Consider the following 18047-nt stretch of genomic DNA (forward strand, 5'->3'; position numbering starts at 1 on the left):
ATGAAGAATTCAAAATGCAGAATATAGAATTTGAAAGAATGGAATGTAAGAATTAGAATAGAGAATTTATTAATATAGAATCTAAAAGTGTAAAATGAAAAAGTGCTTCTTAAGTTCCACTAATTACCTCAAGACACACGCATAGTCTAGAGCCTAGACAGAGGCAGAGGTTAGGGTTGGGTTCTGGTTAAGCTCAGGGTTTAGGGGTCTCAGCCTGAGAGCAATGCATTGTGGGTCTTACCTCAAACGGCCGTCCTGGGCCGCCGCGCCTCCAGGGATGATTTTGGTGATGAAGATGCTGGGGTCGTCTCCCACGTGGGGGTTGTCAGTTCCCCCGGCGATGCTGAAGCCCAGACCTGAGTTCCCCTGGGGTGAGACGCACGCAACACCAACAGTGAGCTAGGCGGGTAGCAGTGAAGTAGGTCAAAGTAAGTCACGAAAAACAGACTAATTACTATTTAGCTGTTCAGGGGGATTATATTCATGAAATGAACAGTGAATATGTTATTAAGGAGCAGGTTAGGGCATGTTGATCATGGGTTTGATCTCTGATATCCACAGCCTACCAGTAGGCAGATTGTGGCCACTAGTGATCTGACACAGAACACCCTAGCCACTATTACCCTGCCCTTAGCCATCATTCATGATAACATTAGCCCCCTGAACTATCTTAAGCAGCGTCAGTGTTTTATGCTAGGCTATATGCGTATAGGAAATGTAACTCCACAATCAATGGCATCAGAATTGTGTGGCGGAAAAAGATGAGCATGTGCAAATAAATAGAGAGAGAGAGAGGCTAAGGTTCTGGTGTCAAAGCTCACGGTGAAGAACTCACTCGCTCCAATGTGATCTCCTCATATTCGATTTCTCCTTCGGTTCCATTTACCTGTGCAGAGAATGATTATACACGTACTGGTCAATTGATTAAGCTGAAAACAGTAATTGCAAATTAGTTACTGTTGAACAGTGTTTGGTCATATTGACATTTTATTATGTCAAGTCATAACCTTCAGTCATAACCTTCAGCTGTGTCAAGTCATAACCTTCAGCTGAAGTCATAACGTTCAGCCGTTCACTGAAGAAATTGTAGTGGACATGATTTTTCAGCCGTTTCTTTCTGTGTGTAAAATATGTATTGAACTCTGCTTACTCTGTGTGTTGCTAATCAAACAGCATGTTTTTGCCGAGGGAGTTTCGACACAGAAAATAACAACACTGTCTGTTACTCATACGCCATGGAGGAAATATGTATTCAGAGCTAGTCCTGTATTTGGCTTGTACCTGATAATGAACACCACTTCTACAGCCCAGTTCGCCTTCAGGCTAAACAAGTAAGCGACACACAAGGTACGTGGCGGAAAATTAAGCCAATCCCAGAAGAGGGATAAAATTATGAAACTTGTTATGGTCTCTGACCTAGAAAACAGTTACCAGCATAGTGGTGTCAGAGTCAATCAGAGGGAAGTTAGGAACCCTGTTTAGAGGTTTGTTCAAATTTAAGATGGAATTTTATAAAAAAGAAAAAATTGTGATCTAGTCAGAGCATACTGTATGTATAACAAATTTTAATTCACTACCTAGGTAGTATGATGATCTGACTGTTCCTGGCATGGAAGTGACAAAATGACCCCAAACTCCATCCCATAAACATTACATAACTGTATCATCATCTATAGGTCTTTTCTCAAGGTATTTTCAATGAGGAGGATTCAACAGAAGTCTTACGTATGGCGAGCCGTCGAGTGTGTCCGTGTTCACAACCATTGGGGGAGAATTTCCCTGTGGAAAGAAAGAAAAACTGTAAGAAATCTTGTTAGGCAATTTGAGCAGCTAGCTAGCTAGATCTCCCAGTTCAACAATGCAACAATGACATCTGCTGAATGACATTGAGACATGAATGCCTGTTATCTCAGTCTCTCCGTCAGTAAGCTAGCAGAGAGCTGAGATAGTTAGCCGGCACCGGTAGATTGGGGAAACACACAATGTTCACAAGAGGACACAAAGCAATCAATGAAAAGGTCATCAACTTTGAAACACCTTTATTCAAATAATGTCCCGGGAACCAGCCTTTGTGATTTTCCTGTAATGACCCAATACAGATGAATAAAATTGAGATTACTAGTGTCCACATAAATATGTGGCTCATGGGGTCAGTGCTGAAGTGGTACATTGTGAAATCTGAGAGATATAGACAGTGACAGCACTCAAGATTCTTGCTAACGAGGAAGAAGGTGATGCAGCGAATGGCGGGTCAATGGAATTACAGACGCATTGACAAAGTGGTGTTTTTTTACATGCAGTCTCTCTTCCATGCTCTCCTCACTCCTCACTCATTCTCTCTCTCTTATACATACACACATTAACAAAGGCGGACGAATTGGTTTGTTCTAATCCATACCATCCCAGAACCAGCTCCATATTCTTGTGTCCAATGGCAGGTGCTAGGATTGAGTATAACGTCAAAGTGTACCTCATCTGCAGACCGATAGAAGGGGTCAAGCAGACAGAAATTTTAACCCTCAATCTGTGTTCAAACAACCTCAATCTCTCTCTATCGCTCTCTCTCTCTGTTTCCATCTCTCCCTCTCTTTATATATATATATATATCCATCTGTCTTTCCCGACCTGTCTTTCCAGCCATATGTACTCTACTAGCTCTCTTTCTCTCCCTCTCCGTCTCTTTCTTTCTATATCTATACATATGTCTCTCTTCATCTCTCTAGCTAGCTCTCGGTTTCTCTCTCTTTTCCCATCTCTATCTGTCTGTTATTCTCTTTCTTTTCGGTCCGGAGTACAAATGGCTTGGAAGTCTCCATGTTTACCAAACTGCCATTTCTCAGTAACCATAATGCTTGAATACCAGAGTCACAAAGTGTTTGTGTGAGGTTTAGGAAAGGAACACAGTCAAACATTGCACACATGTTATGTTCCCTTCATGTGTACTTCCTCTGTAGACATATAGGGGATATACTACACAAATATTATGTTATAAACCATGGATACAGAGTATGACACACTGGTATGTATAAATATATATATATATATATACAAATATATACTCCCTATCCCTTACTTCCCATGTATAGGAGGTAAGGGTTGGTAATACAATTATGGATCCTTTTTGATTGATCTGTAATTACTACCTAACATGTTGGTTGGATTATGTGCAGTAAAAACATACAGCAATGCATTGAATTGATATGAAAACACCCTGAACAGCGTCCCTGGGTGCCCTGAAGAAAATACACCCAGGAGGAGTCCTTCAATAAAAAAACAACACCAGTAACTTGTGGTTAATCATATCCGGTGTTACTTTGCAATGTCAGAACGTATCCCAGGGGTTATCTGAATATGGAAGCGCGTGGGTTGGACAGGGGGGGCGACTCTGCGGCTAAGCTACATGAGCTACATGAAAAGGCTTTCTCCTGCCATCCTGAACACAGAGCGTGCTCCTGTCAGTGTCAGAGGAAGAGAGGATGAAAGAGGGGGAGAGAGAGGGAAAGGAGAAGAAGGGGTTTAAAGGGGAGAGAGACTTTTAAAGAGACAGTGAGATATGGATCGACGGACAGAGATGAAGTCGAAACGACAAAGGAAGAGGGAAGGAAGAAGAGGGAGACAAAGCAGGAGATGAAAGGAAGAGAGGTCATTGAAGTGACAGAGTAAGTCATAGACAGGCCGACGGACAGACTGACAGACAGGCAGACAAATAGAAAGACAGGCAAAAAGAAGGGAAGCCTGAAATAAATAAAGAAGTAAGTAAGAAAGAAAGAAATAGGGCCACTGTAAATAAATAAATAAATAAATGAATAAATAAATAAATAAAGATAAATGAGCCAAAACAACATTCTCCAGACGGTCTTGACCTTAGGGTAGTGCAGCCCTAATTAAATGTGTTTGCTCATGGATGTTGATGTCTCGTGGTCTGAAGTTTCGGCGTCTTCTGGTTTCATTGGGTTTGGTCTTGAATATGAATAGCACATATGAATCTATACACAAGTCTGATCATATGTGCATTCAGTCTCCCTGTTTGTTATTAGTTGAGCCGTATTGGTTTTGTGTCATTTGTGCTCGAACATATATCTGGTATGTGGGTAGGGATATTCAGCCAACAAAAACACAGATGCATGAGTTCACATGAAGGTTTCAAAGCAGAAATGTCAACGCCCCTCCGATAGCATTTTATATTTTTTCGGTATTTAATTTAAAATCATGAACCCAGCAGTAATAGTTGAAACACACGCTAGTATTATATTAGTGGTATTAGAACAATACCACCATATTCCACAGGGCTCCTACCATCAGGCGTGTATGCTGACTCCGGGCTTTGCGCACGTTGTGGATAAAACGAGAGCCCATCTTTTTGGCATACCAGACGGACATCAACATGACTGTTCAAAATTGGTTGATATCTCCAGCGCAGGATTTGGCAACGGCCGTCGTTTACATCCCAACCACACAGCAGTTGGTATGCTAGCTGTTCTAGTAGCTTCTTCACTCGAAAAACGTCCAAGTACTGATGTTCCGTAGCGAATTTACCTGCTCTTTAATTTGTCTCTGTATACACTCTAGGAGTCACGACATCATGGCGTACCAAAACAGGTCATATGCATCCAAAAAACCGGCTCCATATAACAGAGCACTAGAGTCAAAATATAATAACTTCTGGATCGTTATCTTTTACTCAATCTGTAAGCATCGTTTTAGATAAGGTCAACTCAAACATTTGACGCAATACAGCATGTAATCTTCATAATAGAATGTGTTCGATTGTAATAAGACAGCATTGCAGTATACTAGTGGGACAAATATAATATCAGAAAGTATTCCTGTCACCCGGTATAACACTATACTGCTAGTGAAAAGTATTTCATTATACTCGCAGTTTAAAGTATCAAACTATGATCTAAGCAGTAATACACTATACTGCTAGTGAAAGCTACTCCAGCATACTCCTCAAAGTGTAAAGTGTTGAACTATGATCTGAGCAGTAATACACTCGTGGAAGATATTCCAATATACTCCTCGCAGTGTAAAGTATTGTACTATGATCTGAGCAGTAATACACTCGTGGAAGATATTCAAAAATATACTCCTCGCAGTGTAAAGTATTGTACTATGATCTGAACAGTATTACAATATCCTGCTAGTGGAAGTAACTCAAGTATATTCCTCATTGTATAACGTATTATACAATGATCTGAGCAGTAATATACTAGTGGAAGGTACTCCAGTGTACTCCTCACAGTTTAAAGTATTGCACTATGATCTGAGCATCAGATATACTGCTAGTGGAAGGTACTCCAGTATAATTGTGCAGTTTAAAGTACTATCCTGGTTGCAGTTTTGAGGGGATCCCAGTGTTCCCCGGCTGGGCTGGAGAATCCCTCGGAGAAACGACCTCGTTCCAAAACAACTCGCCCAAAATAAACCGCTGCCTCCTCCTCCTCTTCATCAGAGATCCATCTCACGAAAGAAACAAAAAAATTCCCCACAAACGACCAAAGAGCAGACGACGCAATGGTGAAACGCACAGAGGTCCTGCGTGTTCTACCCTGGATGGCTGCGTAACATTCCCGCTATCTCTCCTGCTCTTCCTCGCACTCCTCTTCCTCTCCAACCTCTCTACATCTCTCTCTCTCTCCCTCTATTTCTCTCTCTCACTCGACCTCCAGTTCTCTCTCTCTGTCTACCTCCAGTTCTCTCTCTCTCTATTAGTCTAGTTATCTCTCTCCCTCTCTCTCTCCCTCTATCTCTACCTTCCTCTCCATCCAGTTCTCTCCCTACCTCACTTTACCTCCAGTTCTCTCTCTCTCTTTCTCTGTAATTCTAGTTCTGTCTATTACTTTCTCTGGCTCTCTTTGTACCTCAACTTCTCGCTCTCTCTGTGCATCTCTATATAAATAGCTTACTGCCTATACCCTGCCTCTCCTTATCTTAATTTATGTCTTTCAATTTATAAATATTGTCATCTTATTCTCTCTGTCTTTATTTCTATACATATATATATGCATATATTCCTCTGTGTCTCTCTATATTTCTCTCTCTCTCTCTCTCTCTCTCTCTCTCTCTCTCTCTCTCTCTCCACATCTCTATGTTCTGTCTCCCTCTCTCTCTCCCTCACTCTCTTTGGTTCCCTCAGCATGACTCTCTCCCTCCCTCCCTGTCTTCCACCAGAGTGCACTACACATCCACTCTCTCGCCCCCCGTCTCCAGTTCTCGAGGGAGAGAGCAGGAGGAGGAAAGTTGGACGGCAATTACTCGGCTGTCTCAGCGTGTGTGTGTCACGCTGGAGAGCCTGATGTGGCAGCACGAGGACTCCTACACTTCAGCCGGCCTAGGACAGTAGCTCACACACGCACACACACACACACACACACACACACACACACACACACACACACACACACACACACACACACACACACACACACACACACACACACACACACACACACACACGTATATAGACTCCCAAACACACCCGCACTTGCATAGACTCACGCACAATACACAAATATTTGCATACAAATACACACACAGACGTGCATTCGCACTCATTCAGAATCAGGCATAGCCAAAATCACCGTTACTATGACGATGGAAGAGCGACAGCAGTGTGTACAGTCTCTGCCATTATGTTTAAACAATGAGATTGTTGTATTTTGTAATGTTCGTTTTATTTTCCTATTTTTTATTGTGTTGTGTTCTCTTTGTGTTGGTTAACGTGTTGGATAGCCAAGAAAGCAAGGGCTAAAATATGGAGAAGGAAGCTCGATATTTCTTGCAATTTCAGCAGTTCAAGTTCAGTACTTTTATTGCCATATCGACAGAAATTGATAGGAACTTGTTCTGGTGCTGTTCAATTAAAACAACACACACACACGCACAAACACACACTCACACGTACACATACATTGTATCATATAGAATGAGCACAGAAGCAAACACATGCAGACAAAACCACAGCACAGAGGAGCCCTGCTCTATAAGTAAATATCCACAATGTTGAATTAATAATTAACACTGGAAATGTGAAGAAATAAATAGTACTACTAGTACAGTATGATAATATAATCGAATTAATTAATTAATAGTCTAATAGTATAGCATAATAGTATAATCTAATTCAAAATATTGACCTATATAAATATATAATTGAGGTGATCACATCCTCAGGAAAGGTGTGGCCAGTGATGTGAGGAGCTGTACTCCTGATATCGATATCACACTCAAGAGATATCCGACTTGTGACCTCACAAGTGGGCATGCCCACTGAGGTACATGATGGACAGATCAATCCCAGTCTTTGATTAGTCACAGAGTCCAGCCATCAAGTGATTACAGTCGGACGGACGCCCCCACATTGTGACGTCACAAAGGGATGGATCCTGAAATGGACCAGGAGTCACGATGACCCGCACAGTGCACACAAATCGCAGTACTAAACGCAAGGCAGGACAGTGCGGTGGAGGAGAGGGTGTTTGACTCTGAGCCGAAAGGTTTGGATGGATGGAAGTCACCGTGGAAATAAGCATCCATTAGGATGCTTATTTCCACGGTGACAAAGTAATCATGTCAATTAATGTGCTCACTGTTTCCTAAACACAAGCGGAGGAAAAACTTATATTACCCGATTCATTGTCCCTAGAAAAGTGCACTATATCGCAAAATGACCAAGTAGCCCAAGCGCTGTGCTCATCCCTCCTGTTTGTAGCGCATGCAGCGCATCAGCACCATGGACACAGACCCATAATCCAGAGATAATGACCTGGTTTGGGTTGGGGGTGGGTCTAGGATAGATTTATGAAACTAATTGCACGATGTGATACATCACCGGGCGTTAATAACCTCTTGCACCAAAGCAATATTCCACAGTTTTGCTGTAATGGCGCCTGAAATTGCTAAGGAGAGCAAACAGTTAACTCTGAGAAATCCAATACTCTTGCACACAACTTTTTAGATGGAACATGCACTGCCCTTCACAGCCTTGCATCCCATTATACACAGAAGACATGTGGTTCGCAGCCACTCACCAACACATCGTGAGCAGAGCTGTGAAAAGCACCCGTGAAGGTGGAGCTGTCAACTAACTTTTTTCCATATCTAAACAACGTTTCTCTTGCTCTACCTGTCCAATACATTCTCTCACCAATTGTACCCACTCTCTTCGATGGATGAGGGGCCGATGTATTTCTTTCTTTACTTTGCCTACTGCCTCTCTTTCTCTATCTCCCTCCCTCTCCCTCTCTCTCTCTCTCTCTCTCTCTCTCTCTCTCTCTCTCTCTCTCTCTCTCTCTCTCCCTCTCTCTCCCCCCCCCCCCCTCCCTCTATGTCTCTCTCCCAGCGGACCTGCTCTGCAGCTGTAGCAGTAATTACAGAGGAGCTGCGGGGACGGGTTTATACATTTATTAAAGAAAGAAGAAGAAAGGAGGAGGAGGAGGACGCTGTGAATAAAGATTGGGACTAGATACGAGGGAGTAGTTGAGGGAGTCCCTGCAGTCGAGAAATGGGGGGAAAGCAGTACAAAAAGCTGTTATAGAATCTCTATCTATTAACACAAAAAAACGGTGGAATTGGTAACCCATTCCTTTCAGCGTGGAGAAGGTGGAGCATGAGAGAGATGTTTAGAGAGGGAGAGAGGAGGGGGCGGGGGGGGGAGGATGAAAGGGAGGACAAGGAGGAACAAGGAGGAGGTAGGGGGAGGAAGTGGAGGAGGGGGAGGAGGAGGAGGAAGGTGCTGGGGAAAGGAGGAGAGAGGAGAAGGAAGACAGGAGGACGAAGTGAGGGAGGAATGAGTGAAAGAGGAAGGAGGAAGGAGCCAAAGGCGGAGGATGAAAGGAAGGGAAGGCGGAGGAGGAGGGCAATGAGGAGTGGTGGGAGGAGGAGAGTAAGTTTGTCCGCCATGGTTATTTTTAGCAGGGAGGTGAGGATGAGCAGAGGGCAGAGTGGACCTTGTTTGTGTAACAAAGCGAGCAGGGTGTAACCACCTATAGCGTGCTGGACCGCTTCCACATCTCACGCCAAGACCTTATTATACACCGTGTATCACACGTCTGGGTGAAGCTCCCATCTGTGATGACACCACAGGGTACATTTGAGATGGCTATTCAACATCACACCTGGCGGTGAACCAGGGAGTAAAGCATAGTTGAACTAACATCAGTTAACCATATTACACATGAATTTCAAATCAGCACATTGAGAGATTAGAGTGCAGATCCTTTAAAAAACGCTCCCCCATTTCCATCTCTGAAACCTCTCAGAGTCCTCGGCACGGTGTAAAACATTTACCACATTTCTGATGGAGTTTAGGAATTCACTTTTTGATCAAACAGTTTGTGGCCTAGTTGAAAGTCACATCTGTTTAATAATAGTGTTTATCCCCAAATCTGTGCACTGAATAATTTATGTAGCCCTCCAAAACCAAAGAAAAAACCTAATCGGTTACCCCTTCCCAAATTGCGAGGAAAAGACAGCCATAGATTTAGAGATAAAAAGAGTAGAAGCCATGATAAAATGCATATATTACGTATTGGGTGTCTTCTTTGGGGTTAGATTAAGAATTTTGGCTTCGTACTTCTGCTCAGACCGTTCCTTCCTGGTTCTGATGTTCCCTTCTTATTGTTGAAAACATGGAACACTAAGATATGTTCTATATGAAGTATAGGATTGTATTAGGTTAAATGTATAATGCATGCTGTTTTATATGATTTACCTAGTATCTTCCTAGACCACTTGTCACGATACGTACAGCAAAGCATATTCATGCATTACATCTTTTGTATTTGAGGCACATGGAAATACATGTCTTATCATAACACATTAAATATATTGATGTATTTAAAAATAATATTGTGGATTGTCACCCGTTAGAGGCTTCTGTTGTATATAATTAAGATACATTTTGGGCCAGAATTAATTGAGTATGTGGCATCTACTTTGCAGTCTTGGATCACTGCATTAACAGACTTTAAGAGCATCATAAGAGCATTTGAAGGTTATGGATGTCATTCTCAACAGTTCAACACTGACACCTACAGGCCACCGTCCTCCACCGCACAAAACACCATTCCTCTTTCCAAATGATTATCAGCAAAACAAGCACAAAGAGAATACCGCCCCACAGGAAGTGGTCAACATCGATACGAAAAGCAAAAGGACATTCTCACTTTCAGTAACATGATCCATTTCCCAGTCAAACTGGATAAAAGCTTGCTGGCCTGGTGAGAAGGAACCAGGGAGGGAATGCGTATCGATCAACCAGGAGGATTTATCTGTATCCCATAGTGAGTGTACTTAGGGACAACACCCCCAGAGAGTTATCAATATCTTGGGTAGGAGCTCTGTTCTAGTCAGCTCAGGCTACACTAGCAGAGTTACCAATCACCAGGGTAGGAGCGCTGTGCTATATAGCTCAGACTGCACAAACACATTTATCCATATTATCCTGTAGGAGTATTATGCTAGCCAACTCAGGCAAAGCTACCACAAAACGGAAAAATACAATGTACAGTGCAAATTACCATCTTATTAAACAACATTCTGTCACAAACTAGCAAAAGCACAAATTACACACAAGCGGGCACACACAGACACACACACACACACACAAACACACACACACACAAATACACACACACACACACACACTACAACTACATTATGTTACCGATTAATTCTGGGACAACACATTGCACATCATAAGGCAGTTTGTTCAGATGTTAAGATTAATGAATGCTAATGGTTTGAAGCAGCACATGAAACACTGTGAATCAAAGTAAAAGGAGGATGACACATTCAATTCTAAAATCTAAACTTTCTGGTAATATTCAAGACAATCATGAAAAACAGCTAAATCAGCGTTGCCTAGTTTAACAGATAACCACAGCTAACTAACCCTAACTCCAAAGCTCTATCACCGAGACCTCCTTCTCTCTCTCCCTAACCCTCTCTCCCTTCTGCTTTCTCTCTCTCCCTTCCCCATCCGATCTCGCCTTACAATGCTTAAAATATTTGTTCCTTTTCAAAACAGTGGGTTTGGCGTGGACCACAGGTCACTTCCTGTGGGTTTCATCCTCTTTATGATGGGTGATAATGCGTGATGGTGTTCATGGTGGGTGACGACTCCGAATGGCGTGACCGGCGGCGACCATGCGAGTGGCGGCGCTGGAGGCGCTACACCACATCTCTTACCAGCGTGGAAACGGCGGAGGTGTACATCGGCGTGTGTCCCGAGGACATCAACACAGGCTGGGGAGACAACATGGAGGCAGAAGAAGAAGAAGAAGAAGAAGGAGAAAAGAAGGGTCATTGGGCACCGCAATCAAGATGGCCACTCGGTGGTGATGAGGGACAGACGCCATTTTAAATGATTCCTTGTTCGTTGGGTGGAGTTGGAGCGATGTCAGTTCTGTGAGATATCCTGTTATTGTAGGACGTCTCAATTTCAGGCTTGGGAGACCCGGTAAGCCGCGACCACTGTAGAGTTTTCTTGTTAAATTTTATAGAAAGTTTTTTGAAAACCAAAGGCGGCTTTTAAAGGTTAGCGGCCGGAGGGGACATCTTCAGAGAACATAAACAGACAGCTTTAATACTCACATCATCGTTGTGATCCTCATCGATCTTTAACCTGACATATCTATGGACTGCATGTATTGGGTTGAATTTCCTTTACGGTCATTTGATCCGTGATGTCAACACAGGGCTGTGCTGGTCATGTGTGAGGAGGGTGTTATGGTCTGATGGACGATTTCAGGGGTTCCTCTCTATGTACACACATACGCACACAAACACGCTGGTTCCATTTAAGATATACACAAGGTTATTTTAACTAATATGTAAAAGGAGCTCCTTTTCACTTTAGCTTATATCAACAGAGCCTTTACTAGGATGACTACTGCAATGTTTACAAAAGGTCATTGTAGTAAATGCAATTACTCTATTATGTATCATTATTAATTAAACCTGATGAACTGCCATGAACTGCTGCAATCAAACAAAAATATGTGCCTTAATCTTTATATTTATATGTTTATTTTATACTCTTTTTGTCTGTTTTAGTGTCACTGAGGTAAGGCCAAAAGCAAATTTCCACCATAGGCTGGCCTATAATGCCATATTCGATTTTATAATAGTATTTCAGTGAAATCTACTACGACTTGAATCGTGTGGTACACTGTGTCACGTGGGTCACATGGTACGCATAACAGTGATGTCACTGTGCAGCAAGTGGTGTAGCACAAAGGGAAGAGAAACGTGAGACAATGATGTCACATAACGGACGCTCAATCCCGGAATGCACTCAGGAGATCAAGTGAAGACAGGGCCGATGTCAATGACCTCACCGCGACCTCGTGGTGACCAGACACAGACACCGTAATGACCATGAAGTCACAAAGACTTCATTATAGCATTATATTCATTCAATCCTAATAAAACAGTATTGACCTCATTATAACACCATGAACAAGACCTCGGAATGAAATCATGATACAATTTTAATGACCTCATAATGGTGTCACAAGGAAGTTGTCTCCATTGAAGTATACATGGTAAAGTGAATGCACTTTCAGAACCACTGACATTTTCTTACAATGGCAAATTTTAAGAAATAGGTTTTGTTGCAATAGTTTTCTAGATGGATATCATAGAGCAAAACACTGAAACAATGATTTATGCTTTAGCCTGTAGTCTGCATCGAAAATATCACACAGCACCATTTTCCTTTTACACACTTTCTTTGTATGACTAAATAAAAAAAAAACTATAGTTAATAATTAATTAAACTTCAAAAAAACAAGAAGAATGAGAGTTCAGAGGAGAGTATTAAAGTATGTAAATGGAGGAGGCTAAGCAAAGACACGCGTTGCTGCGCATTAGTTATTATTCTGCAAGGACCGCCATCTTGGAGGCTGTAGTTACAGTAAACATCCATTAAGGGTCCGGTTGAAGAGAGACCATGATCAGGTTACTACTGGCGACACCTGTTCCACTACGTGTACAGCCATTAGCCGCTGTCTGGTCCAGTGTCCTCATCTCCTCCTTTAGCACTGGCTCATTCTCTCTCCCTCTCTCTTGCATTCTCACTCTATCTACAGTGTATATCTCCCCCTTTGTATCTCTCTATCTCTCTTCTTTACTGCTATGAAGTATAATGGTGAAATATAAATACAGCTTAAAGGAGACATATTATGGTGTTTTCCAACAAGTAAACATAGTATATGAGTTCTAGAAAACATGTTTTTGAAGCTGTTTGCTGGAAATAGCTTTAAGGAAAAATATGCCCCTAATTCCCCTATTCCCCTCTGTTTCAGTCCCTTCAGAATGCGCTGTTTCTGGTGTCTGTAGCTTTAATACAAATGAGCTGCTGCCCATTGACCAATGAGCTGTAAGAGTGAACCACAGCATGGAGGAGAAGTGATTGTTGCCGTTTGCGGACTCCTGGAGCTCAATATAATTTAATAATAATAAATATGATATAATACATCGGCATTTATATAATATTATATCTAATATCACGGCCAAAAGCTATGTGCGCCTTAGAGGATATTATGAATCATAAAGACTGCGTCTGCCATCTCTGGTACTTCCACAACAAGTAAAGACTCGTTACAGTGGGGGCCTTGACTCTCTGAAGTCCATGAACCGCGACATGGAGGAGAAAGGGATTGTACTCCGGGAGCTGAGCTGCCGGACTGCCGCCGAGCTCTCCCCGCCAGACCTGCCGGACTGCCGCAAGACTCGCCGAAGCTTCAGCGGCAGTTTAGCATCTGGAGTACACCGCCGGAGCTGCCGGACTGCTGCCGAAGCTTTGGCGGCAGTCCGGAGCGGGGAGCTCGGCGGCAGTCCGGCAGCTCAGCTCCGGGAGTACAATCCCTTTCTCCTCAATGTCATCTCCTCTGGACTGCCGCCGAAGAGGGATTGTAATCCCCCCGCCGGAGCTGCTCGTCCGCTGTTCCACAAAATCGTAGCTATGCTCTGATTGGAGGGGAGTGGGGAAGTGGGAGGAAATATTCAAATGTGCCCCCTTCCTACGTAGGAGGGGGCGCCGAAACTGACTCGCTCGTTTGGTAAATGTAGGCGGGGTACTTTCAGAAATGCATATCTCACTCAAAAAATCATGTACAGACTTTTTTCAAAGTTTGTATGCGTTTGGGAGCATCAGAGACCAAAACATCACCCCAACCCCCAGGAAAAGTGTTGTTTTCATAATATGTCCCCTTTAATATAAAAATGTAATATGCAAAACACTGTTTTGATAGTGAGCAATATCCTATTAGATTGCAATTATGTTTTAGTTTATCAACCATAAATATTCAAATTAAGTAGTGATGGCGGACCATCGACTTTGGCCTGATCGTCTGAAAGCTGAGACGTATAGATGTTTATGTTGCTACCGGCTGATCTGATCCCTCGAGGGAACACATGCAGCAGTTAAGAAGGGCGTTGGGTGTTTGTGTATCTGCACATCGCCAGGTCGTTGGGTTACATGCAAGAGCGTGATGCGAGTGTGTTTGTGTTTGTGTGTGTGTGTGTGTCCATTAGAATCTATCCACACATGTCCTGCGTAGACCAGAGAGATGTGTTGGCTTGACAGTACTTTTGAGGACTGACTCTTGATAGTCCAGTCTGACCATCTGAGTCCTCAGAAGTTTAGTCCAGTGAGTATGCGGGTCTCTGGTGGGTCTGTCTAGTCCTGCCGTCACTGGAGATGTGTGTGTGTTTACTTCTCTGTGTGTGTGTGTGTGTGTGTGTGTGTGTGTGTGTGTGTGTGTGTGTGTGTGTGTGTGTGTGTGTGTGTGTGTGTGTGTGTGTGTGTGTGTGTGTGTGTGTGCGTGTAGTTCCATTAGCATACTACCTTCAAGAGTGACAAGAGTTATTTTATTTCATCTATGTTTATGTTTATATCCTTTATGTGTTTGTGTAGGTCCTATCTTAACAGAAGAGGTGTTATTGTGTTTGTGCGCATCCTACTCTAACAGGAGAGATGTTTATGTGTGTGTGTGTGTGTGTGTGTGTGTGTGTGTGTGTGTGTGTGTGTGTGTGTGTGTGTGTGTGTGTGTGTGTGTGTGTGTGTGTGTGTGTGTTTGTTTGTCCTACCTTACAGGAGAGATGTTTATTTGTTTGTGTGTGTGTGTGTGGGCCTTACTCTAACAGGAGAGATGTGTGTGTGTGTTTGTGTGTGTCTGTGTGTGTGTCCTACCTTAACAGGAGAGATGTTTGTGTGTGTTTGTGTGTGTCTGTGTGTGTGTGTCCTACCTTAACAGGAGAGATGTGTGTGTGAGGTGTGTATCCGTGCAGGGCCTCCATGGCGGCCAGGTTCTTGTCGCTCATGTGCAGCATCTCTGCGCTCTTCCCTGGGGCCAGGTGGGATGGACTGTGCTCCAGGGGGGGCGTCTCCTCATCCTGGTACCTGTACTTCTGTTAGGGACACACATACCAGAGGGGCTTCAGGTGGGGGCGGAGAACACCACTCAACCTGGTACCTGTACTTCTTTAAGGAACACACACACACACACACCATCAGACACACACACACACACACACACACACACACACACACACACACACACACACACACACACACACACACACACACACACACACACACACACACACACACACATTAGGGGTCGTCCGATTATAGGTCTTGCAAATTATCAGATTTCGATATTCGGCATTCTTACAATTATCGGAATCCATCATTTATGACACAGCCTCCCCTCTCTGTCCACAGCCACAACTCTGTGGTCCAGAGCAAAATCTCAGCAACATTTCTGATTGGTTACATTACATGTCAAGATTAGTAACCTGGCTCCGCTGAATGCTACGGTGCCGCATAACTATCTCTGACCTGGAGACGTTTGTGGAAAACCGACGATTGTCGGTTTTCCACAAACGTCCTCAGGACCTCCGAGATAATCTGTGACGGGTTTAAGTAATTTTGACGTATCTTCATGAAACATGATATACTCCTGTATCGGAATCATCCAACAGAAAAGAGGCCCCAGAAGCCTTGTTGTATCTTTTTTAACTAACTCTTCGAGGGGTTGCTCTACACAGTACCTATATTTTTCAACAAATCCATAAACCCTGACACACATTCATAACACTACACCAGCGACAGGCACATAGGAAGGCATTTGCCGACTCGAGCTCTGGTGAGTGTGCCAAGCTTTGTTTCAAAGGTCAGGCAGCAGGTATTGACAAAATGGCAATAAGCATCCCAATCCTCTATCCTCGATGTTTCAAAAACACAAATCTTATGATCAATACATACGACAACAGGCCTGCCCAGTTCCTCAGTTCAACCTCCGAAAATGCAAAAATAATTCACTTTGAGGCAGGGAAATGCAGTTAACCAAACCAACTTAATAATTGATTGATCTAGTATTAGCTAATAGCTATATCTTTGAGTAACGTTGCTGCAAGTGCAACTGGCACTTATTTTATCAACCACATTGCGAACGTAACATTAGTGACCTGTATGACTCTGTGTTTTTACGTGTTAGCCCATGGTCTAAAGAAGCTGGTTAAAAAAGCGTCTCGTAGAGCATTTGAATGCGATCGAGCTATCGCATTCAAATGAATAGTTAGTTACGTCAATGAAGTTTGTCCCAAAGCGATCTCTGTCTCTTTTTCTTGTAAAGAGGTGCAGGATATTGCTGGCAGAGACTGTAGACAGAATGATACTGCATCTATGACCTATGAATCCATATATGGCCTGCAAATATGGTGTTCAGTTGTCAGAGGTGATTAGTAACCTCTATATATTGTAGCCCACATATTCAGCTATATGAAGTAGCCTAGTTTTGAATGACAGGTTTCCTGTTACATAATGGAAACTAATTCAAGGCTTTCCAGAGCTGTTTTGCCTTAAAATGAAGCATTTCGTGCATTAAGCATATGTCAGCTCGCGACCACCCTTTTAACTCTCTCTCGCTCTAAATCCTCATTGCAGATGGATGCACTCAAGAAAAGAGACCAAAATTGACCTACAGTTTTACATTTTACCAGTATATTTATTTATATTTTATTTACTTTATAAAAACTGCAGGGAACTATTATGTTTATTTATTTAGTTACGCATTAACATTTATTAATTGAAGAAATATTGCTCCGAGCTCCGTGCACATTTTGTTTTAAGATAATTCTCTTTCAATGAAACCTAAAGGCATTTTGAAGTTTTGTGGGGGAGTTTATGTTATTGTAAATTTGGTAAAATTAAAAAAAATGTTGGTCGGTCGACCCCAATCACACCCACCCACACACACACACACACACACAAATACACACACAAATACAAGGAAGCGGAGTTCAGAACGGCAGGAGAGAAACAAACACACAAACATACACACACAGACAAAGACACACACACAGGCAAGCAAGAGTTCAGAGAGGTAAGAGAGTAACACACACACACAAACACACATAGGCAAGCAGGGGGATCAGAAAGGTAGGGGAGTGATACACACACACACTGAAATAAACAGTGAAAACAATTTTACTTGCACTTAAACACAAACACACACACACACACAAACACACAAACACAAATATATGTTTCAATATTACATGTTTCACAAACCAAACCGTCTATGAGTTTGAACCAGTGGGAAAACAAACCTTGAACATATAAACCACAGTATACAATCAATAGTAATAAGCGTTCACACACACGCACACACAAACACACACTCAACAACTAGCCCACACATGTCCCACGGCGTATAGATGATATATGTTGTAGCTTGTGTGCCTTTATGAATTCCATGGCCAACACAAAGCAAACCTGACCACGGCTCATGCCGCTACACACACAGAAGCATGGCCGCTTCGTCATGGGAACCCCCCCGATCCACCCATAATAACGTGGCCACACCTGGGCGCCATGCCAAAGCCCACTGCGCGAGGCACACATGGTAGGTCACACATCACGGCTAGATATCACAGAATGGTCACACACACACACACACACACACACACACACACACACACACACACACACACACACACACACACACACACACACACACACACACACACAC

At 42.9% G+C, this 18047-nt stretch overlaps 1 protein-coding gene across 5 annotated transcripts in view; it reads right to left on the reverse strand.

Annotated features, from left to right (window-relative positions):
- dlg4a (discs, large homolog 4a (Drosophila)) overlaps window positions 1-18047 on the reverse strand; it is a 69554-nt gene that overhangs the window by 13917 nt on the left and 37590 nt on the right. For 3 of the 5 annotated variants that reach the window (XM_030362270.1, XM_030362269.1, XM_030362267.1), the window contains exons 2-6: window positions 15259-15420; window positions 11194-11250; window positions 1726-1779; window positions 836-886; window positions 242-366 (exon numbers count right to left, since the gene is read on the reverse strand). In XM_030362270.1, the coding sequence (XP_030218130.1) occupies window positions 242-366; window positions 836-886; window positions 1726-1779; window positions 11194-11250; window positions 15259-15420 (449 nt within the window). The remainder of the gene's footprint in view (window positions 1-241; window positions 367-835; window positions 887-1725; window positions 1780-11193; window positions 11251-15258; window positions 15421-18047) is intronic. The other 2 variants (XM_030362271.1, XM_030362268.1) reach the window with 1 other exon arrangement.

This window comes from Gadus morhua, chromosome 7 (genome assembly GCF_902167405.1).
Source record: "Gadus morhua chromosome 7, gadMor3.0, whole genome shotgun sequence".
Lineage (NCBI taxonomy): Eukaryota > Metazoa > Chordata > Actinopteri > Gadiformes > Gadidae > Gadus > Gadus morhua.